The sequence below is a fragment of the Tachysurus fulvidraco genome, chromosome 2 (genome assembly GCF_022655615.1).
Source record: "Tachysurus fulvidraco isolate hzauxx_2018 chromosome 2, HZAU_PFXX_2.0, whole genome shotgun sequence".
Taxonomy (NCBI): Eukaryota; Metazoa; Chordata; class Actinopteri; order Siluriformes; family Bagridae; genus Tachysurus; species Tachysurus fulvidraco.
In genome coordinates this window covers 3,749,606-3,772,928 of record NC_062519.1, presented here as the reverse complement: position 1 = coordinate 3,772,928, position 23,323 = coordinate 3,749,606, and the positions used below count along the sequence as shown (strand labels likewise).

Sequence of the window (23,323 nt, the reverse complement as noted above, 5' to 3'; positions counted from 1 at the left end):
AATCAGATTGTGATCGTTAGTGGTATAAGTGCAACAAAAGACTTCTTAATGTGATGCATCAAATATGGTTGTCGAAATATAAAGCTTCACATGTTTATCGGTGTTGACTCTGCAGAGCTGACACCATATCTTATAAAACAGTATATGATGTTAATTGATAAACATGATAAACGACACGTCATCGTCACCCGGTCCCACAACCCCGTGCACAAGGTGACTCCTGTACTGTAATAGCACTATGTCATCCATCAACACTGACATGACATGACATTGCATTTCTGCTCAGCTTTATAATGCTGCACTTTAAGAATGAAAAAAAAAAAAAGCAATCAATAGACGAGAACCGCCGAGGGCATCGATTATGTAGCACGCAGTTAGTAATGATGTAGAATATAAAGTGATATAGCCTATCTAACCGTTTAATATTCTGCTGTTGTTTAGTGGCACCTGGAGCACTACACAAGTCAATTTCAGTGACCGGTAATGGCTTTTTAACAAGCCGTGTGATGCCAGATTGGGCGAAATGTCTCTACTGCCACCTGGTGGTGAGGACCCACTTACATCTAACGTCATCTGGGGATGGTGATGTGGATGGTGAGATACGACAGCTGCTGCTACAGCTTGCAGGATAGATCAAAGTGAAATGATAAATAATAATCAGGATTCCGTACAGACTCGTGTCTTCTTCCGAATCAAAAAAAGAAATAAATAAAAATCCCATGCCTATAAATCTGATGTGGTCTTTGTACTATTCATTACGAATTATTTTCGATTGAAATCATTTTAGGTTTGATTGTCAGATTGTTTAATTACTTTCATAAGATCAGGTTACTGTACGTTTTAACTCTATTTGTTTATTTTATTCCAAATATTTGTGTGGAAAAAAAAAACATTTGTGTTGTTTTACAAACGTTTCTATGAACACATCAACCCTAGTAGACTAGGGAAAAACAGAATTACTGATTAAACACTACAGTCCTGAGGGTACTCACTACAGTCTTGAGTGTTCACAACATGACTACAGTGAAACATGGTGCTTTTTGTATCAACATGACTACAGTGAAACACAACATGACTACAGTGAAACATGGTGCTTTTTGTATCAACATGACTACAGTGAAACACAACATGACTACAGTGAAACACAACATGACTACAGTGAAACATGGTGCTTTTTGTATCAACATGACTACAGTGAAACACAACATGACTACAGTGAAACACAACATGACTACAGTGAAACATGGTGCTTTTTGTATCAACATGACTACAGTGAAACACAACATGACTATAGTGAAACACAACATGACTACAGTGAAACACAACATGACTACAGTGAAACACAACATGACTAGAGTGAAACACAACATGACTAGAGTGAAACATGGTGCTTTTTTATCATCATGACTACAGTGAAACACAACATGACTAGAGTGAAACATGGTGCTTTTTGTGTCAACATGACTACAGTGAAACACAACATGACTACAGTGAAACATGGTGCTTTTTTTTATCAACATGACTACACTGAAACACAACATGACTACAGTGGAACATGGTGGTGGTGGTGGTGGTGGTAGTAGTATCACAACATGACTACAGTGAAACACACAATGACGTCTTCCTCTCGGTCGAGGTTTTTACCTTGACTTCAGTGGAAAACACAATTACTACAGTGAAGCATGGTGGTGGTGTTATTACAACATGACTACAGTGAAACATGGTGGTGGTGTTATCACAACATGACTACAGTGAAACACGCACAACGCTTGTTTTCACAACACCTCTTCTTCACACACGAAAACGGTCTGCGAAACAATTGTCAAAAATACGTCATCACGTTCACAGGCATTACTATCCAAGGGAAGATGAATCGATTCCACGAAGTGCGCATGCGCCCCACCCTCTTTTAAACCACTGGCGCTGACATGGATTATTTGAATTAAAGTTTGTGTTCATAAAATTCAGTGGTGATGCAATCATTTGGTTCCTTTTCATAGAGGAAGTGGAACAGTTTGGAGATCAGGTTTAAAGCTGTCATGACTAAAGAATTATATCGCTTGTAAGTCACATGTCCAGTCATGGGAACTGAAAGCTTTTCCATTGTTGCCACACCCACTATTAGACATGATTTAAACATTACCCAAGTGTTAAAGTGGGATAAAAAAAAATAAAAACGTTCTATACAATCTGCAATCGGTTACTTGTTAGAACACGAGGGCTGTAAATGACTTTGGACTTGCTCTCTTACTGGTGAAAGATCTGCTACAGGTTTCACTTCCCTCTTTCACTCCAGCTCAGGAGCTGCTGCTTTCCTGACAGACAGAGAATGAAGGCATTCCTGCAACCTTTCAAGGTAAATCAGCATGTATATAAATCTATATTTTAGCATATCATATATATATACAATTATTATATCATTATATATATATAATTATTATATAAATATATATATAAATATCAGAATCAGAATCAGATTTATTGGCAAAGCGTGTTGACACACACAAGGAATTTGGTTCCAGCAGTTTGTGACTCTCAAAAGTACAGACATAAATAACACTATACTATACAAGAAAACAATGCAGACGGTGAGATACAATATAGGCAGAATGAGTATAAAATATAAATATAGAATGAATAAAATATATAAAATATGAATATAGAATATGAACGATCAGTAATGTACATAAAGGGAGTGTATATAAATATATGTGCTCCCACACTACATATATATATATATGGAAGAGAGATTAAACTACATTGCCGATTCCTCGTTCGTGGAATTGCTTAATTAAATCCAGGGTTGATTCGATTCAGGGGTTATTGGCAGTCATGTGGTCTCTCTCCAGACACACAGCCCTTTTACAGCATCACAGTAAATCGAGCAGCTCCATAAAACTTCCTTTTATTCCCACAACAATGCACAACATCCACAACATGTACAATAATGTACTCAAGTACACTGGAGCACTCGGTTCACTTGTGATGTGTGCTTTGTAACTGAAAGGTTGTTGAGCAGATTCATCGAATCATTCTGTCAAGTTTCTTCCTGGGGTATGAGGAAGTTCATGAATTTCCTGTTAGCCACATGTTTAAATATAAGGAAAGTGAAAAAGCACAAATAAAGGTTTTGCTAAATCTGTGATGAACGTCGAAGGAATTTTAACACAGTCTTTTTTTTTAACTTTAAATGAAATCACATGTGACAGTATGTGACTTCTGGCATTTATACAGCACATTATTTTAACTGTCAATCAGCAAACCAGACAACAATTATTGATATCAAATTATATATGTTATTATAATGGACACTGAATACGGCTCTGGATTCAGTCGGACAAATTCAGTTGGTGTCTGTTTTATCAGCACAGGCCTCAGGATTGTGTGTGTGTGTGTGTGTGTGTGTGTGTGTGTGTGTGTGTGTGTGTGTGTGTGTGTGTGTGTGTGTGTGTGTGTGTGTGTGTGTGTGTGTGTGTGTGTGTGTGTGTGTGTGTGTGTGTGTGTGTGTGTGTGTGTGTATTATCTACTGTGATTAAAGGCCTTGACATAGCAAGAGACAACAGGAACACTTGCGGAAGTGTCTGACTAAAATAACTTAAAGGGTTTACAGAGGAACAGATTACACACACATGCTGTTGATCTGGCCCAGTTCCCAATTGTGTGTGTGTGTGTGTGTGTGTGTGTGTGTGTGTGTGTGTGTGTGTGTGTGTGTGTATGTTAGGTCAGTGCGAACATGGTGTCTCTGTGGTGTGTGTTGGCTCTGCTCATTTTTCTCTCTCTGGAGGCTTCGGGAACTAACCCCGGAGTTAAAGTGAGACTCACTCAGCAGGGCCTCGAGTATGGTGAGTGCTGCACTGTACAGAAGACTGAATAGTTCATATAGCAAACACAAATTCAGTAATAGTTTATTTGTATATAACAGTGTTGTAACGGAGTAAAAATACTTCGTTACTGTACTTAAGTAGAAATGTCACGTATCTGTACTTTACTTCGCTATTTAAATGTATGTCAACTTTCACTTTTACTCCACTACATTTCCTGGATAAAATGTATACTTTTACTCCGTTATATTTCCTCTAAGCATCTTTGTTACTCGTTACTACAAAATAAAATCAGAAGAAATGTGTGCGACGCAAGTACGCACGCTCCACGGAGAAGCACAGGTACGCGCAGCGTGCACGCGCATTCAGAGCTGGAGGCATTTATCTATAACGTTAATCGGCGGAAAGACGCAAAGACAACCAGCAACCAAAATCAGTGAAATGTCACTATTCTTATTACCAGAGTTGTAGCACAAACAAAATAAATAATGCAAACAATCCATACAATACTAAATAAAAATAACATTAATTGATTTAGTCTTTGTGAATGTTAGTTTATTAATGACTGCATTCATTGGACACACTGTTTGTAGAGAATACACACATACATGAACTGATCTGTTTCAAGACTGGGATCATTACATCATGCATAAAATTTTGGTCTCCACTTTTGCCATTTAATAATACCATAACTTTTGGCTTACTATGTAGTCATATAATATATAATATAAAACTCTTCTTGTTTTAAATTCTCACTGAGGGATAAAACCCCCTAAAGATGAAACCCTAGACCCACCCCTGCTCTTATGCCGACCGAAAGTCACTGAAATTTTACTTTTTACTTTTACTTCAAATACTTAAGTACATTAAATATCAGAAAATGACTTTTGATACTTAAGTACAGTAAATATCAGATACTTTAAGACTTTTACTTGAGTAATATTCTAAAAGGTGACTTTCACTTCTACCAAAGTCTTTTTCTAGTACGATACTTGTACTTTTACTCAAGTATTGCTTTCTAGTACTTTATACAACACTGGTATATAATCTGTATGAGGATGAAATCCAAATCTGAGAAATCATAGTCTACTGCAATTCTGAAATCCTTTACTGTCTTTAATACAGCTGCATTATAAACAATAAACAGACCTGATATTCAGAGGAACTCCATAATATATTCTATATTAAAGTTTATATTTCTGTTTTTTTCTTTCCCAAACAGGCCGTCAGATTGGCCTCATCACCCTACAGGAGAAGCTCAAAACCATTAAAATCCCAGATATGAGCGGCTCAGAGAAAGTGCCTCCCATTGGAAAAGTCTCATACAGTCTGACAGGGTGAGACGACAAACCTGCTCTGTCTCTATTCGACCTTGAAATGGACTTCGGTTTTGAAAAAATCTTTACTCATATCAGAATAAACTAAAATGGAACACTTTTTAAATAACGAGACGGACGTTTACAAAATTGCGATCCATTTCTTTTAACCTGTTAGATTTCATTTAAACCTTTTTTCATTTCAGACCTTCATAAGGACAGATTAGTTTTTTTTATAAATGCATATTTGCAGCATTTTGTTGATACATTGTCAGCTATCTAACAAAATATAATGTAGAGAATTTATAAATAAATTTGAATGTTCACAAATTTGTGAAAAATGAAACAAAAAACAAAACAAAATACATAGTTTGGATGGATAATATGTAATATTTTTATATATTAGATTTTTACACACCATATGGAACTTATACCTCTATAGGGGGATATTTCTTGGGGTGCCAATATTTATGAAACCAATGTACTGAGAACAATCGTTCTGAAAAAAAAAGCATGGAAGAGAGATTAAAGATATGACACAATATGTGCAGATTGATCCTGATAATCCTTGTTATATGTATTATTTCTGGTCCTGACAGTATACAGATCCTGAGCCTCGGCTTACCCAAGTCTTCAGTGGGGTTGGTCCCTGGCACCGCGGTGAGTCTGTTCATTGGCGACGCCTACATTAACCTGCACGGCAATTGGAGAGTCAAGTACCTCAAAATCATGTACGCAAGTGCAACATAGTCTGTTTTATGTGTTTTGTAAGACATTTGTACTGAACGTGGTGTACGTTGTATAGAAAGGACAGCGGCTCGTTCGACCTGTCCGTCAGCAGACTCAGCATCGGCGTCACCATCGGTGTCAAAGAAGATGACACGGGGCGTCCGAGTGTCAGCAGTGCTAACTGTGCAGCCTCTGTTGGTGACGTCAGTATCAAGTTTCATGGAGGTGCCAGGTGAGCAGACACATCTGCTACACACCAAGCTAGGTGGAAATTATCTCTATAAATAAGAGTTCAAAGTTGTATCACTATAAAATCAGATAGCAATTCACAATATTCATTTTCTACCGCTTATCCGAACTTCTCGGGTCACGGGGAGCCTGTGCGCAGGTGTCTTCGGGCATCGAGGCAGGATACACCCTGGACTGAGCGCCAACACATCGCAGGGCACACACACACTCTCATTCACTCACATACTCACACACTACGGACAATTTTACAGAGATGCCAATCAACCTACCATGCATGTCTTTGGACCGGGGGAGGAAACCGGAGTACCCGGAGGAAACCCCCGAGGCACGGGGAGAACATGCAAACTCCACACACACAAGGCGGAGGCGGGAATCGAACCCCCAACCCTGGAGGTGTGAGGCGAACGTGCTAACCACTAAGCCACCGTGCCCCCCCAATTCACAATAATTCAATGGAAAGTCCAGTGTAAAACTATACAGTAGGATCATCTGAAACACTGAAGCACTAAGACACTAGCTACGTCTTCTACTTGTGCCTGATGCTGCTTTGGAGTCATACCAAAGTGTGTGCAGAGAGGGAAAGTGATTCAGCTTCAGCATTGAGCTACATGCTCCGTGATTAGGAAAGTAAATTAATAGCATGTCATAAGGTATATAAAACCAAATCAACACAAATGATCTGAACATGATGAGTCAGTTGCTGTTTACTTTCTAGCGTCGTCTGATGCATCCCGATGAATGGCAGTTCTATGTGCAAAATGCCTTGCTGTCAAGAGAGAGGACAAAGGTGAACGTGTGGGTCAGCTCGAGTCAATAAGACAGATACGAGGAGAACGAGACTGCTCTGAGCTAACAGGAAATCTATAGTAACTCAAATAATCACTCTTTACAACCACGGTGAGCAGAAAAGCATCTCACCTTCAGGCGAATGAGCTACAACAGCAGAAGAAACAGGGATATAAGGATAAAGTCAGCAGAGATTCAGCAAAACTAAACAGATGAAGACTGCAAAGAGTTTGTCTGGATAAATATTCTCAGAAATGTGTTCGTCCTACTGACTAGAGATCCATAACCAATCACAGAGCTCCTCTGTCTCCCCTGTCAATCATAGCAGCACCGGTCAATCACGAGCATCGGTGAGCTGATGTATGCGGAAGAGGGCAGATAGCACTTTCCTCTGACTGTGCATTTTCTGCCCTGTAATGCTGCATGAGTTCAAGATAATGCAAGCTAGAGAAGTTTCCCAGCTTTATGTGTACAGTATCTTCACTAGAAGCTGTCACGCAATCAGGAGAGGTGAAAGAAAATTAGAAGAAGAATCTAGAGTTGGCTTGGTGTTTCTTTGGGGTCTTTAAGCTCCTGCTAGAGAAGCAGGTTTTAGGTGCCAGTTTTCCGTGTCAGTGTTTTTAGAATCACAGTATTAAAGATATCATTAGTTTTCATTAGAAACTGTCATCTGTGGTTGTAACTCACCGTCTCGTCTGTTATTGTCATCTGAACGGAATTCTTAACACTGAAATGTGGATATATCACAATTTCCAGTAACGGGTTGAATGCTGTCTTTCACTTCTTCTTAGATGTATGAGAAAAAAACGGATTGCTTCAACTCGGACATTGAAATATGCTTCTTATTATCCTGCCCAGACAAACAGATATTTACAGTAGTAATATATCTTTTTGTTTCCCTACCCACTCAGCTGGCTGTATAACCTGTTTAAGAGCTTCGTCGATAAGGCTCTGCGCAGTGCACTACAGAAACAGGTAACAACACACCAGGTACATTAAAAAGAAGTGATTTTTATTTTATTCTAAACATAAAGGCTTGTTGTTTCAGATCTGTTCTCTGGTGGCTGAAGCCATAGACGAGATGAATCCTCATCTGAAAACTCTTAACGGTACGATGGATATGAATACGATATACTCAAACATGTCAGGATCATAACCGCTATCCCTGAAGACTGATTTGACATGTATTTTAGTTCTGGCTCACGTTGACAAGTACGCTGAAATCGAGTATTCCATGGTGGAGTCTCCGCTCATTTCTAATTCCAGCATCGATCTCAGCTTAAAGGTGAGCTGAAGCTGAATTGTCCCGAAATAAGTTGATGTCAGTGTAATATTTATCTTTTCACATCTGTCTTTCTTTCTCTGCAGGGGGAGTTCTACAACATCGGGCAACACCAGGAGCCTCCGTTTTCTCCGACACCCTTCTCTCTGCCTGCCCAGGACAACAACATGCTGTACATCGCACTATCACCTTTCACCCTGAACTCAGCCGGCTTCGTGTACAACAACGCCGGAGTGCTGGAACTCTACATAACAGACGACATGGTGAGTTATAACCATTGATGACAGTTTCTTATGAAAACTTAATCTGATATTGTTAATATTGTAATTCAAAAAATATTGGCACCCGTTAGGAACCGGCACCTGAAACCAACCTGCTTCTCTAGCAGGAGCTTAAAGAAACACAAAGCCAACACAAAATCTATCGATAATTTTTAATTTATTAATCTATCATCTGAATTTTTCTTCTAATTTTATTTCACCTCTTCTCATCGCGTGACAGCTTCTTGTCAGGGATTGTGAAGATTGACGTGTGATTCCACCAAAACACATAAAGCTAGCAAACCTCTCTACTGTAGCTTGCATTATCTTGAACTCATGCAACATTACAGGGCAGAAAATTCACAGTCAGAGGAAAGTGCTATCTGCCCTCTTCCGCATACATCAGCTCACAGATGCTCGTGATCGACCGGTGCTGCTATGATTGACAGGGGAGACAGAGGAGCTCTGTGATTGTGATTGGTTATGGATCTCTAGTCAGTAGGACAGACTCTGTCTGTGTCTTTGAGCTTGGATTTTTGTTCTTTTCCTAAAGGGTGCCATTAATTCTCAAGTTATTAGATCTCTTTTAAATGTATATAATGAAAAAGTCATCTGAGCTTTGTAGTGCACTAAATCATAGATCAACTAACAAAAAACATTTCTCCTTTTAGATCCCATCCAGTTTTCCTTTTCGACTGAACACAAAGACATTCGGGACTTTCATTCCACAAGTAAGAAAACTTTTCTTTTCTTTTTTTTATTATTATTAATAATAATAATAATAATAATAATAATAATAATAATAATAATAATAATAATAATAATAATAATGTTTAAGATAAAATTCCACCTTTAAGATGTCAGCTAATGTACATTAGCATGATCTTACTCACCGTCATTAGGATGATTAGGTGCATGATATAACATGGGAATTTCTTTTTTTTGGGGGGGGGGGGCATGTTTGTGGAAAGGACTTCTTTAATGAGATGCTGCATATTTGGGTGAAATATCCCTTTAATGAGTTACATTTAGCAAGTGTATATTTGGGTGAGGAATATTTTTAACATGCTGATTTTTTTGTCTGAGGTGTCACTAAATGGTATCCCTTTAATTGGGCAACCTTAGGAATTGTAAAGTTCTACTTAAAATCTTAAAGTCAGACGATTATCATATAATTCCAAGCACTCAATTTATCACTGACATGTTTGCTAGAAGTCCATCTTTACTGTGACTCCAGATTGCTAAGCAGTACCCTGGACTGATGATGAAGCTCCTGGTGAAGGCCGCAAAGGAGCCAAACATCTCATTTGAGCCCAACAACGTGACGGTGCAGGCAAGCAGCACAGTTACAGCCTACGCTATTCAGCCCAACGCCACACTGTCTCCTCTCTTCATCATCGGCTTGGTGAGTAACTCAGAAGTCAGGTGGCTTTGTGGGAGGAGTTAAATGTTTGTTGACACGTGATGTGCATGATTTATGCGTGTGTGTGTGTTCAGAATGCCAGCGTGAGCGCTCAGATTTACGTCAGCGGCCTCAAAGTGGCTGGAGATTTGAGTCTCAACGAGTAAGTTATACGTAAAGGAATAAACCGTAGAATATTCCGGCTGAACGTATTTAATTTGGACATATTTGTTCATATGTTTCTATAGAATGGACATGACATTGGTGACAAGCTACGTGGGAACGTTTGCGGTACGAGTACAAACAGACAACAATTTTATGCTAAAGCACAGATTTATCTTAACCATTATTTTCATGTCCAACAGGTCAAATCACTCGACAGTGTTCTCACGATGATCGTAAAAGTTGTCGTGATACCCGAAGTGAACAGTAAGTACATGATCTGATCCACTGTGATTTTTTTTTTTTAGGTTTTAATAACTTTTTTTTTTAAATACATTTCTGAAATGCTTTTAACAGCTTACTTAAAGCAAGGCTATCCTTTACCATCTATTGGAAAAATGAATCTGCTCAACACTCAGCTTCAAATCCTGAAGGTATGAGAATAAAATATACTCAGTGATGCAATAGGTGCCTTTTTTTATTATTGATATATCTAAATCTCAATTATAATGAAAAATTTTCCAGGATAACGTGTTGATCGGGACGGATGTCCAGTTCAACGCATGAGCTTGACCTGATGTCTACTAACAGTGGATTCCATTTGCAAACTTGGATTTCCTTATTTTCTATATAACAATCCCTAATCTTTGTAGGAGTTGATGTATAAATAAATAAACGTGATTTTTTTTTTTGTCTTTTTTTTTTACACCCCTAACTGATAAGACCTGAGTACATAATCACACAACGTCCTGCTCATCAAGATCTCCTCACAAGTCTATTTTCCGTTGGCTCTGGGAGTTCACTGATGTAATCTGCAGACAGATGAGATGACAGAAGAGATTAAAGTTCCAGAAAATAAAAGGTGGAGTTGTAACTGGTTTAATACTGCAGACAGCCACCAGATGACAACCGAGATATTTTTGCCTCACTTTATGACGTCCCCTTTCATACATACTATTGCACACCACTGTTAAATTCAGACATTTTCTATCAGTCGTCCCACAGTGAACTGGATATGTTAGATTAATGCTTAAATTAATTAATTAGATTAATGCTTAATGTTTAATTTTATGAGTGGAATTGTATAGAACAGAACACCAGAAAAAGTAAAGATCAGAAGAGAACAATAACAGAAAAGATTAGAATATGATCAAACAGAATAGAATGGAACTAAATAAAAAGAACAGAATAGAAAGAAAGAACAAAAAAAGATTTAAAAATAACAGAAAAAGAATATAAATTAGAATATAACAGAGTAGAATGTGAGAAAATGAAATATAACGTTATAACGGTGAAATATAACGTTATTACGTATAAAGACAATGAAAAATAATTTGCTAGAAAACTTACCGTAAAATTTCAATCTCATGCTCTGCTCATTAGAATGTAAAATATTAATGTGAACACCGAATGTAAACAAAAGGCACATGGAAAAAGTCCTTTTTCGGTCTCAATATCCGAGGGAACCATGATCCTGGTGTGTTCCAGGAGGGGGAAGCAAGGCACATGGTGAGGCAGGTAGCGGGAGTGAGGCACACGGCGAGGAAGGTGGGGGAGTGAGGCTCATGGCGAGGCAGGTGGGGGGGAGGCACACGGCGAGGCAGGTGGGGAAAGCAAGGCACATGGCGAGGCAGGTGGGGGAGCGAGGCACAAGACGAGGCAGGTGGGAGAGGGAGGCACACGGCAATGCAGGTGGGGGAAGCAAGGCACACGGCAAGGCAGGTGGGGGGAGCGAGGCACACAATGAGGCAGGTGGGGGGGCGCGAGGCAGGTAGGGAAAGCAAGGCACACAGCGAGGCAGGTTAGGGAGTGAGGCACACAGCGAGTCAGGTGGGGGGCCAGGCACACAGCGAGTCAGGTGGGGGAGCAAGGCACACAGCAAGGCAACCCTGAAACAGGAAGGAATAGACAAGGGCGCCTGAACACCGAACGTAAACAAAAGGCACATGGAAGTCCGGGCAAGTCCAGTTACTAAAATTTCCTCCCAGCAAAGGTCCAAATCTTATATTGTCACTTAAAACCCTCATGTTAATAAAATCAATAACGCACATACATTTCTATATAATTTATTGTTAAATTTCAAGAGTTTTCAAAGTCTGAACTTGTCTGGCACTTACAATCCTGTAGTTGTCTTTACTACATGTCAAGTAACAGAACAGACACTGAATTCCTTCTGAATAAAATAAATAAAAAGTGCAAACACAGCTTTGAGCAGCCTGAACCTAGGGCCTATATTTCAAGTAATGTAACTACATTAACACAGGAACCTTTAGGCAAAAGAACATTTCAGGTAAAATAGAACAGGGCAGAATTTACTGAATAAAAGAAAAGTGCAGAGCTTTGAGCAGCTCCCTTTCTCCTCTCTCCTTTCCACCTCTCCTTACTCCCTTTCCATCTTCCGTTCCTAGTAAGAGACATGGACATGTAACTGTCCTGACAGTAGTTTGAATCTTAATTGTCCTGCCAGCATAATTAGGTGCATTACTGCCACCTTCTGCTCTGGAGTATGGAACAGAAACAATCTGTTTTTGGCTTGGCTTTTGATGACGCTCCTGTCGTAATAACTAGATTAACTGCGCATGAACGAAAGATTCATCTTTTTATTAATATCAAAGAGCTTATATAATCTTATAATATTAGATTATAATAAGGAGATGCTTAATAAGATAATATTAGAATTTTAACGGGTCCGGGCAGACCCGTCACTTCCGGTCCGCCATTTAGTGATGCCCGATATAGAAGAAGGTAGATAAACGATCTGATATAGATATACGATCTGTTTGTGTTTTTGCTGCAACTTGATTGTGCCATGGTAGGGCAATGAGTTTTCAGTTCCATTTCTTGATACAGTATATATATAGTGTGTTACGCCCTGTCTAGGGGTGAAGGTGCAACATGAAAGGGTACAAGGATACAGAGTTAAATGAATAAACAATATTTTTAATGAGAATAACAAATTTCACATTAAAACTGGAGGTATGTCTTCAGGAGCCGACAAGGCCAAAATAAACAGAAACAACTAATTCTTTTACCCTTTAAATTCCCTACTTTGTAAACAAAAAAAAAGAAAATACAATTACTTCCCTAACTCCCTGTACAAAAACACAATCAATAAAAGGCGTAGCTGCCCATTGGTATCCATAAAAGGGACACAGAGAGTTTCCGACGGGTGCTTCTTTCTTTATTTTGCTCCCGAAGATCGCCATTAAACCACCGTGAAACTACACAAAGAAGCAACATAACAAATAAATACGACTCATCCAAAAAAAAATACGATAAATAAAGTCCACATTTGCAGAGAAACATATAAAATATAAATGATAAAGTGGATGAAGACAATATGAAACGATTAATTAACAAAAGGAACTCAATGATTAACATGTACATGCTAACAGGCTCGTAGGACTTTGCAATAAACTATTACACGTAACATATTTCGACATCACATACCTCGCTCCGCTTTACCAAAGGGGACTTAGATGAAATTAAGCAGAATTTAGTCTCTGCTCACTGGAAAACACATATGCACATGGACTGTACAGGAACATCTTCGCTCTGTTCTCTCTGCTGATCTAATTACCTTTGTGTTACTTCCCCTACAGCATGACCTAACATGCTCAAGAAAACATGCTGAAACATGTAACATCCTCAAGAAAAATTTTAAGTGACACAACCGGTCGTTTACAAAAGGTTTAAACAAAAATGGCATCGGTCTCCCTCCTCCCCAATAACACTATCTACAAATATTTACAGGTAATAGCTAATAAGTCCAAACGGGGCAATCCAGAATCAAAGTCAAAAGAACAGGCAGTAGTCAGCATTAAAAGGAATGTCTAAACACACAAATACCACAGACAAGTCAACCAACATTAACACACACCACTAACTAGCAGAAAACGAGTAGTTTTCACAGTAGTACAAACCCAGGAAGTGAGCAAAAAAACTAAAGCAGGAAGAGGCCTTACAGGCATCGGGGACATTTCCAACCTTCAGGAACCAATCGGTGTTCATCCTGCACCGAAACACAGACACCTCCCAAAACAGAAAACACAAAAATAAAAAAGGACACAACAAGTGTATAGAGTATATGTATAGAGACTTATGTGTGTGTGTGTGTGTGTGTGTGCGTGTGTGTGTGTTTGTGTGTGTGTGTGTGTGTTACTGCAGGAGGAGACTGTGTGAGTCACATGCTGTAATGGACACGGTAAGTCTATTAGCACAAGATTTTGCTAAATTTGTTAGATTCTAGTCCTTGTGTACTGTCTGCATTGTTCTGCTGAGTTTAGTATCGACGGCGTCAGTATTGTTTTTTCACATGGTGTCTGCTGACAGATTTCTCATTAGATGTTTTGTTTGTGCAATCAATAGTGTTGTCAATCATCCACAAGGTGTGATCCATAGGCAGGTTTTATTAAGATACTTTAAGAGTTTATTAAGATACTTTAAGGGTTCATTAAGATACTTTAAGAGTTTATTAAGATACTTTAAGGGTTTATTAAGCTACATTAAGGGGTTATTAAGATATATTAAGGGTTTATTAAGATATACTATCCAAGATGGCCATTGTACTTTTTATATTGTCTTGTAACTTTTTGTTTGCACGTGTCTTGTCTGTCTTGTCTGTCTTGTCCTGCACTGTTTACACCAGGTTGCACAGTTGCACTTTATGTGGCTAAGACTACTTATAAGTCCTTAGCCCTGTGTTTGTTTTATGTAGCACCCTGATCCTGGAGAAACGTTGTCTCATTTCACTGTGTACTGTAACAGCTATATATGGTTAAAATGACAATAAAAGCTTCTTGACTTGGCTTGACTTGATATTAAGGGTTTATTAAGATATTTTAAAAGGTTTATTAAGATATATTAAGGGATTATTAAGATTAATGGTTTATTAAGATTAATGGTTTATTAAGATATATTAAGGGTTTATAAATATATATTAAGGGTTTATTAAGATACTTTAATGGTTTATTAAGATACTTTAAGGGCTTATTAAGATATATTAACAGCTCAATATTCAGTCTGCTATTCTTGTGTACTATCTGCTTGAATATAGCATTGAAAAAGTGACAGTGACGTGACATATGGCTAAGTACGGTGACCCATACTCAGAATTTCTTCTTTGTGTTTAACCCATCCAAAGTGCACACACACAGCAGTGAACACACACACCGTGAACACACACCCGGAGCAGTGGGCAGCCATTTATGCTGCGGCACCCTTGGAGCAGTTGAGGGGTTTCGGTGCCTTGCTCAAGGGCACCTCAGTCGTGGTATTGCTGGCCCGAGACTTGAACCCACAACCTTGGGGTTAGGAGTCAAACTCTCTAACCTTTAACCCCATGTCCAGTACACATATATTTCATAACTTGATGCCATGTTGTATTGGAGCTAGCGACATTACTGAATAAGGCCTAGTAAGCAAATATTATTTTCAAAAATTATTTGTTTCTTCCTCATAATGTCTTGTTCTGTTTCAACTAGCTCTTCCTTCCTGGTCTGTCCACTCCTTCCTGCGTTTTATTTTCACATCATCTGTGGCCGGATCTGTATCTTCTATAGCTGCAGACTCATCACTACTTTGATTGTTGACTGTCTGAGAGCGAAAAAGTGAGAGAGAGAGAGAGAGAGAGAGAGAGAGAGAGAGAGAGAGAGAGAGAGAGATTACCCCATTAATTGATAAGCAATGAGCATAAAATTAATTGGTGGATGACCTGAACTGAAAAAAAAACTGGTGTGTGTGTTTCAGGTCAGAGTAGATATGGTGTCTCTGTGGTGTGTGTTGTCTCTGCTCACCTTCCTCTCTCTAGAGGCTTCAGGAACAAACCCTGTCACACCAAAGGGGCTTGATTATGGTGAGTATTGCATGCCACAAGCATCTAAACATTTTAGTTTTCTATTCTTTCCATCAAGTTCATATTTATTTTTGTTTCAACTGCAGAACTTGAGATTAGCATCAACCCCCTACGGGAGAAGCTCAAAACCATCCAAATCCCAAACATGAGCGGCAGAGCAGACGTTTTATTTACGGACGTCTCATACACAGTGAGCAGGTGAAGTGGAAAATCAACATCTTTTTCTTGTATATACGATTAGATGGTTAAGTCTCTGATATCATATAATGTCCACCTGTTCTGTTATTTTCTTTAAGGGAAAACTTCAGGGGTCTTCAGGGGTCTCAAAAACCCCTACATTCTGAGGAAAATACACTGAGCATTCTGTCACACTCATGTATCTGTGTTTAAATCTATTTGATTTAAAAAAAAAAATGTCTACACAATAGTTCTGAATGGTTACTGTTAGCAAATACAAGACATAGAACTATATTAGAATGAACATAGAGTTCAAGTCTAAATTTTCAGATTTAAGGAGATATGATATGATATGATATGAAATGTTATTGGCTTGTGGACTGATTAGATTCCATCATTTCTGTTCCTGACAGCATGAAGATTGAAGATGTTTCGTTGGTTTCTATGGCTGTGAGGTTGGTACCTGGTACTGGGTTGAGTCTGTCCATCAGCATTGCCTACATTGGCCTGAAAGGCAACTGGGAAGTCAAAAATCTTTTCAAGTAAGCAAAAGCTGATTATTGATAACGATTATCTGTATTGTGTGCATTGGTTCATGTTAGTCCTAAAGAAAATTGCCTTGTGTAACTTGTCTAGAGACGACGACGGCTGGTTCACTTTGTCCATCTTTGACATCAGGATCAGCACCACCTTTGGTGTGAGTAACGATGGTCAAGGGCATCCAAGAGTTTACGCTGAATCCTGTTCTGCTTCTTTTGGCCAAGTCAAAATCGATCTGCATGGAGGTTCGAGGTAATCCATCATTAGAAATATGAGGTCACGTTTATTGGTGTACCACTTCGGATTAAAAATAAGAAAATAAAATGTACATAACACTACCAAAGGATCAACTAATATTATTCCTCTCCCTTGCCCATTCAGCTGGCTGTATCAGTTGTTTGACAGCTACATCAATTCAGCTCTGCTTAATTCCCTACAGCCACAGGTACCTACAAAACCCCAATTAAAGTAAAAGGAAGAATATCAGGTGCTGTTTATTTCATTATAAATCCTTGGTGTTTCAGATCTGTACTATGGTGACTGAAGCCATAAATAGCATCAATCCGCATCTGAAAACTGTAAATGGTATGATCAATGTTCAACACACACACACACACACACACACACACACACACACACACACACAACACACACACACACACAGATAGACTTTTAAATTTGATTTAATCCACAATATTTAATGTAATTTCAGGATTATGTGCTGATCGGGACAGGTGTCCAGTTTGGAGGATTGGATTTACCTGATGTCCTCTAACTGTGGATTCTTTTTCCAAACTAATATTTTTCCTGAAATTATAAGCTCTTCTTAGTACTTCATAGTACAGATCTCCCATTTAGAGGGATGTACTGTTACTAGTAGCTCGACAGTGAAAGACCTCGGTGTTATATTAGACAGCAACTTGTCTTTTAAAAATCATATCGCTCATACTACCAAAACAGCCTTCTTCCACCTTAGAAATATTGCCAAGCTGAGAAACATCCTGTCTGTATCTGATGCTGAGAAGCTAGTTCATGCGTTCATGACCGGACTATTGTAATGCATTACTAGGTGGTTGTCCTGCATCTTTAATAAATAGGTTACAGTTAGTCCAAAATGCAGCTGCCAGAGTTCTCACCAGGACAAGAAAGTATGACCATATAACCTTAATGTTATCATCTCTACACTGGCTACCTGTTAAGTTTAGAATTGACTACAAATTGCTGCTACTTACGTACAAGGCTCTTAATGGTTTAGTTCCCATGTATCTAACTAGTCTTCTAACACGTTACAATCCTTCATGCTCTCTGAGATCACAAACCTCAGGACTTCTGGTAGTTCCCAGAATATCTAAGTCTACTAAAGGTGGTAGAGCGTTTTCTTATTTAGCTCCCAAACTTTGGAATTGTCTTCCTGATAGTGTTCGGGGCGCAGACACACTTTCCCAGTTTAAATGTAGATTAAAAACTCATCTCTTTAGTCAGGCGTACACATAATACATCCTATAGTATCATGCACTAGTACATCAGACCGGCACATTTTTATGAACAGCAGATATGTTAATCCCTTTCCACTGCTTCTCTCTTTGTACCTATCCCGAGGCATCCAGACATTGTACCAGCTCCCAACGTCCTCTGTGGGACGAAGCCTTTGGACGTCCACTGAGCCGAGGCCGACTCTAAGAATCCTGAGACATCTCCAGTTAGACTCTGTGATACTAAGGAGATCCGAAGTCCATGATCCTTACACCAATACACACCCCCAGTGTCACCCATATGAGGATGGGTTCCCCCTTGAGTCCGGTTCCTCTCAAGGTTTCTTCCTTTACCAATTTAAGGGAGTTTTTCCTTGCCACTGCTGCCTGAGTCTCCTCAGACTTGCTCATAGGGGAATAAATACATACACATTGTGAACTATATACATCTAATAATAACCTAGAATTTTTATTCTGTTAATTCTTATTTCTTTTATTATTCGTTATTTCCTTTATCATTAATTATGTCTTCCTTCTGCTCTATGTTTATGTTCTGTAAAGCTGCTTTGAGACAATGTCTATTGTAAAAAGCGCTATACAAATAAACTTGAATTCTTTTATGCATACTAATCACGATCTTATCAGTTCATGCTAAACTGGTGGCTTCTCTCTTTCTGTTCTATATTTCATCCATTTATATGAGTCTATCCAGCATCCTAACAGTACAAAGCCTTCATTTATGTGTAGCTTGACTAAATATGACTCTTATTTAGATCTTCCAAAAGAAGCACACATTTAATCATAATTTGTACGATAAATTTGTGAAATTCTGTCACGAGCCCCATTTTTAAATCAAATGACCCCACGTGGGTCTCTAATATTAACATTAACATACAGTGTCCTGTTCGTTATTCTGCTGCTCATAAGTTCAGGGAGGTGTGGCTGAGGGCGTGGCCTCGCAGACTCTGGGAGTTTGCTGAAGTAATCTATAAAAGGAAAACACCATACAGTAAATTACATAGCAATGAAGTTTCACCAGCGCTAATAAACATCATGTTCATTACTGATGTGGACAGAAAAATGCAAAAGTACACATAAGACCCAAAGGTTAAAACTCACCATCACCAGTACATAGTCTCCAGCTTTAACCGGGGCAGTATTAATGCCTGTGGGGTCAGAGGGCAAATCCTTGCTGGGAAAAATCACTTTTACATTGCCATCATTCCGACCACAGAGATCCTCAGGGGATCGTTTACTCTCCTACACATAAAAATCAAGTCAAGTCAGGTCAAGAAGCTTTTATTGTCATTTCAACCATATATAGTATAGCTGAGTACACAGTGAAATGAGACAACGTTTCTCCAGGATTGTGGTGCTACATAAAACATAGACAGAGCTAAGGACTTAGTAAGTAGTCCTAGACACATAAAGTGCAACTGTGCAACCTGGTGTGAACAGTGCAGAACAAGACAAACAAGACAGATAAGTCAGTGCAGGACAAAAGACAGTGCAGACAAAAAGTTACAAGACAATACAAAAAATACAAAAAAGACAAAACACAAAAGACAATAAACAGAAATGGCGGTGACCAGTGTACATACTGTATGTTCAACAATATTGTGTGCAGTAATACTATAATGAACACAGTTTCATAGCAGCAGGTCCCTGAGATAATGTATAGGATTGTGCAAAACAGCAAGAGACAATCAGACTAAAAAAGTCATAATACAGCAAAAAACTGTCTTCCATTGATTTTACAACGTTAGCTGGCTATATTTTTTTTTTGCCAGTTCAGGAGCTTTGGGTTCTCAGACAGAGCTAGTATTCTTGGAGAAGCATCTATTAGCTGCAGTACTTACTCCCTCCACTAGGACCAGTTGTGTGCTCCCAATGAGAGCTGTGTTCAATTTAGAGGCTTCCTCTCTGAACACGGATATGAGCTCCTCCAGACGCCTCTTCTTTACCTCCACAGTGGCGTTATCGTGTAGACGGTGGTATGAGTGTGTTGTCTGTAGGGAATCGAAGAGATCTGGTTTCACCACTGGCTACAAATAACCCTCAGTTTTGTTCAGTGATGATTCTGCTTACCTTCCTCATGCTGTATGCGAACAGAAAGCCTACATTGTAGCCCACCTCCCGGAGCAGAGACAGTGTCTGCTGGTGGTCCTCCTCTGTCTCACCGCAGAAACCGGCGATGAAGTCGCTGCTCAGACTGACCTCTGGTATTATCTTTCGAATGTTTTCCACCAACTCGAGGTACGCCTCCCTGGTGTAGCTGTTAAAAAACAGAGTGAGGTGGTTAATTTAACACTCAAGGATTCCAAGACAACTCTTACGGTTCTGTGAATTATCAGCGTTGTCTTACCCGCGTCTCATGGACTGTAAAACTCGACTGCTGCCACTCTGAGCTGGGAGGTGGATCTGCTTACAGATGTTATTCCTCTCCTGGATCAAATGTAATACCTACATAAAATATTTTAAAGAAAATAGTTCATTTTTTAAATTAAACAGCATGCATTATTTCATATTAATAAAATATTACAAAATCAAAAGAGAACAAATAGTGTCAGTAATTTAGATTTCCTCATCGTATCCTCATGTCGGGATCAACCATGGAGACTCGATCCAGAAGATCAGCGAAACGTAGGCCTCCCTGCTTCTTACGGTACACCGTGCTGAAACCCCGACTGAGACCGGAGGTGCTGATCTGCGTCTCAGACGTGTCCCTGTAGCTGTTAACAATAATACAAACTAATTTGTAGTGCAGGTTCTATAAAATATGTGATTTATAACATAACTTCAATTCAATGAAAAAAGCCACCTGATCTGAGAGGCTGCGCACTTCTTCCAGTATGGAGGACACGGGTCTGCTCCTCTCTCTTCCACGGGTGAAGGGTGCGATACAGTAGCTGCACATGTTGTCACAGCCACGCATAATGGACCTGAGGGACAAAACAATGGAGGAGACATTTTGGAGGAAATTATTTAAAGGAAATTAACAGCTGGTGCTTTCAATAAAGCATTTGTAATGTCTTCTTGTAAAACTAAGAAAGTTGAAAATCACAGGTCTGGAAAGAATCCATTGTTAAACTGGTGAGTGGTACAATTTTGTATGTGTGTTGTGAGGTCTGAACATGGAGAGTGAATTAAGGTTAATGTTCCTGATCATTCTCTGATGAAACCTAACAAAGTGCATTTTCTCCAAAGCCATCTGTAAATGTTTCAGTGACTCGTACTGTGAAATTCAGGTTTCACAAGACTAAAGCATGGGAATGTGCACCACTCACACAAAAGCGCTGTGTCCTGCATGAAGGACTGGCATGACATCAGCGTAGCTCTCCTCCAGGGAAAGCAGGACGTTGCTGGCTCTCTGTCCTCCATGAGCAAGAGACAGGAGCCGTGGCAGGTCTCTGTAGGCGTCAGGTCCTGCTATAACGTCCACCACCTTCTCTCGTTCTAACAGCTCAGTTTTCAGTCGCTCTGCCATGCAGCCTGAATGAGTGCAATGAGCACACACACACAGACACACACGCACACACACAAAGATACACACAGACACACGCAGAAAGATACACACAGACACACGCAGAAAGATACACACAGACACGCACACACAGACACACATCAGTAAGAAAATACCAAACGCATCTTCCACAAACACCCGAAAAAAAACATAGATGAGAAATAAATACTAACCCAATACTCCTATTTTCAATCGGACATCAGTCTTAGGCCGTTTTGTTTTCAGGGCTCCAAGTTGTTTGAGTCTGTTCCAGATGGTCTGCTCTGCTTTCTCTCTGCGCAAAACAGGAAACAGGACTACACATCCATGACGGGGCGATGTTGCAGGGCACCGTAAAAACAAAAAAAACAAAAAGCAAAATCAGGCTGCTGACATCCCCTGCAGGCAAGAAGTGAGGCATCGTCCTCCGCGGGAAACAGGAAGTAGAGCGGCGTCCTCCACCAGAACAAATGCGGAGCGATGTCCACTGAAAAATAACAAAAAAAAAATGGAAAATAAAACAAAAGGTCTGAGTCCAGCATTCAAAAGGGCAGAAAGAATCATCCAAAAAAAATTGATCCCACAATAATCCGGTACCAGGCCAGACGCTATCCCGCTGAGTCTTAAGGTGGCAGAATCATTCTGTCAGGGAACCGAGGTTAAAACAGACCCAAATGCAGGATAGGCGGGGAAAAAAACAGATTTATTAAACATAACCAAAACCAAAACACAAAAATCACAAACATGAAGACAATACAGAAACAAAACACAAGAGCAAAAGCAAAGACAACATGGCACGGCTAAATAATAAAGACAGTTAGACACATAAGGGACAGGTGTGCAGAATCGGGAAGCCATAGACAAAGGCTGGGCACCGAATGTAAACAAAAAGCACATGGAAATAGTCCGGACTAGATCCTGACAGAACCCCCCCTCGAGACTCGGCTCCCGATGTGCTAATCCCGAATCAGTCACACTATCCGAGGGAACCATTATCCTTTCTATATCCAGAAGTGCAAGGCACACAATGAGCAAGGTGGGAAGAAGCGAGGCACACGGTGTGGCAGGTGGGGGAGTGAGGGACACGGTGAGGCAGGTGAGGGGAATGAGGCACATGAGGGGAGCGAGACAAACAACGGCGTAGCCAGAGGGGCCAAGCGAAGTCCACAGCCGAACAGAAGGGTCGAGCAATGTCCCCAGCCGAGCAGAAGTGCAGAGCGTCATCCACGGCTGAGCAGAAATGCTTAGCGACGTCCCCAGCCAAAAAGAAGGGCCGAGCGACGTCCCCAACCGAACAGAAGCAGCAAGCAAGGTCCACAGCTGAGCAGAAGGGCCGAGTGAACGACAAGCCCGGACAAACCGTGGCCAGACCTGTGTCAAGCAGTACAGAAGGGCCGACGACATCTACAGCCGAACAGAAGGCCCGAGCGACGTACCCAGCCGAACAGAAGGGTTGAGCGAGCAACAACCCTGAAACAGGAAGGAATAGACGTGGGCGGGGCAGACACGTGAACACCAAACTTAAACAAAAGCACGTGGAAAAAGATCGGGCAAGATCCTGACACGTGTACATTATGTTATCGTATGCTTGATGTAGTACTCAGGCAGGGCTTGTACAGGTTCTATAACAGTACAATTAATATAAAATAAGGTATATAAACAATCTTATATAGATATACGATCTGTTTGGGTTCCTGCTGCCACTTGATTGTGCCATGTTAGTGCTTCAGTTCTTCAGAGTTTTCAGTTCCTTTTCTTGTGGACAAATCTG

At 39.9% G+C, this 23,323-nt stretch overlaps 2 protein-coding genes, 1 long non-coding RNA gene and 1 pseudogene across 3 annotated transcripts; 2 read left to right on the top strand and 2 right to left on the bottom strand.

Annotated features, from left to right (window-relative positions):
* Positions 1-2,106: 2,106 nt before the first annotated feature.
* LOC113656418 (bactericidal permeability-increasing protein-like) lies at positions 2,107-10,693 on the top strand. The gene is made up of 16 exons (XM_027167685.2): positions 2,107-2,356; positions 3,722-3,842; positions 5,044-5,158; positions 5,737-5,868; positions 5,943-6,098; positions 7,813-7,876; positions 7,950-8,010; positions 8,095-8,186; positions 8,270-8,446; positions 9,115-9,174; positions 9,681-9,848; positions 9,941-10,008; positions 10,094-10,136; positions 10,211-10,274; positions 10,365-10,441; positions 10,533-10,693. Exons 1-16 carry the CDS (start codon positions 2,330-2,332, stop codon positions 10,572-10,574), a joined length of 1,467 nt encoding a protein of 488 aa, XP_027023486.2. The 5' UTR covers positions 2,107-2,329; the 3' UTR covers positions 10,575-10,693.
* Positions 10,694-12,926: 2,233 nt separating this feature from the next.
* LOC113656422 lies at positions 12,927-13,978 on the bottom strand. Its single transcript, XR_003443905.2, has 2 exons — positions 13,458-13,978; positions 12,927-13,228 (listed from the first exon to the last, which is right to left on the bottom strand). It is a non-coding gene; the product is annotated as an uncharacterized LOC113656422 (long non-coding RNA).
* A 103-nt stretch (positions 13,979-14,081) lies between these two features.
* LOC113647850 (lipopolysaccharide-binding protein-like) lies at positions 14,082-17,552 on the top strand. Its single transcript, XM_027154820.2, has 8 exons — positions 14,082-14,211; positions 15,756-15,861; positions 15,948-16,059; positions 16,452-16,580; positions 16,675-16,830; positions 16,960-17,023; positions 17,103-17,163; positions 17,291-17,552. Exons 1-8 carry the CDS (start codon positions 14,095-14,097, stop codon positions 17,341-17,343), a joined length of 798 nt encoding a protein of 265 aa, XP_027010621.2. The 5' UTR covers positions 14,082-14,094; the 3' UTR covers positions 17,344-17,552.
* A 986-nt stretch (positions 17,553-18,538) lies between these two features.
* On the bottom strand, positions 18,539-21,915 carry LOC113647873 (annotated as a pseudogene).
* Positions 21,916-23,323: the final 1,408 nt, after the last annotated feature.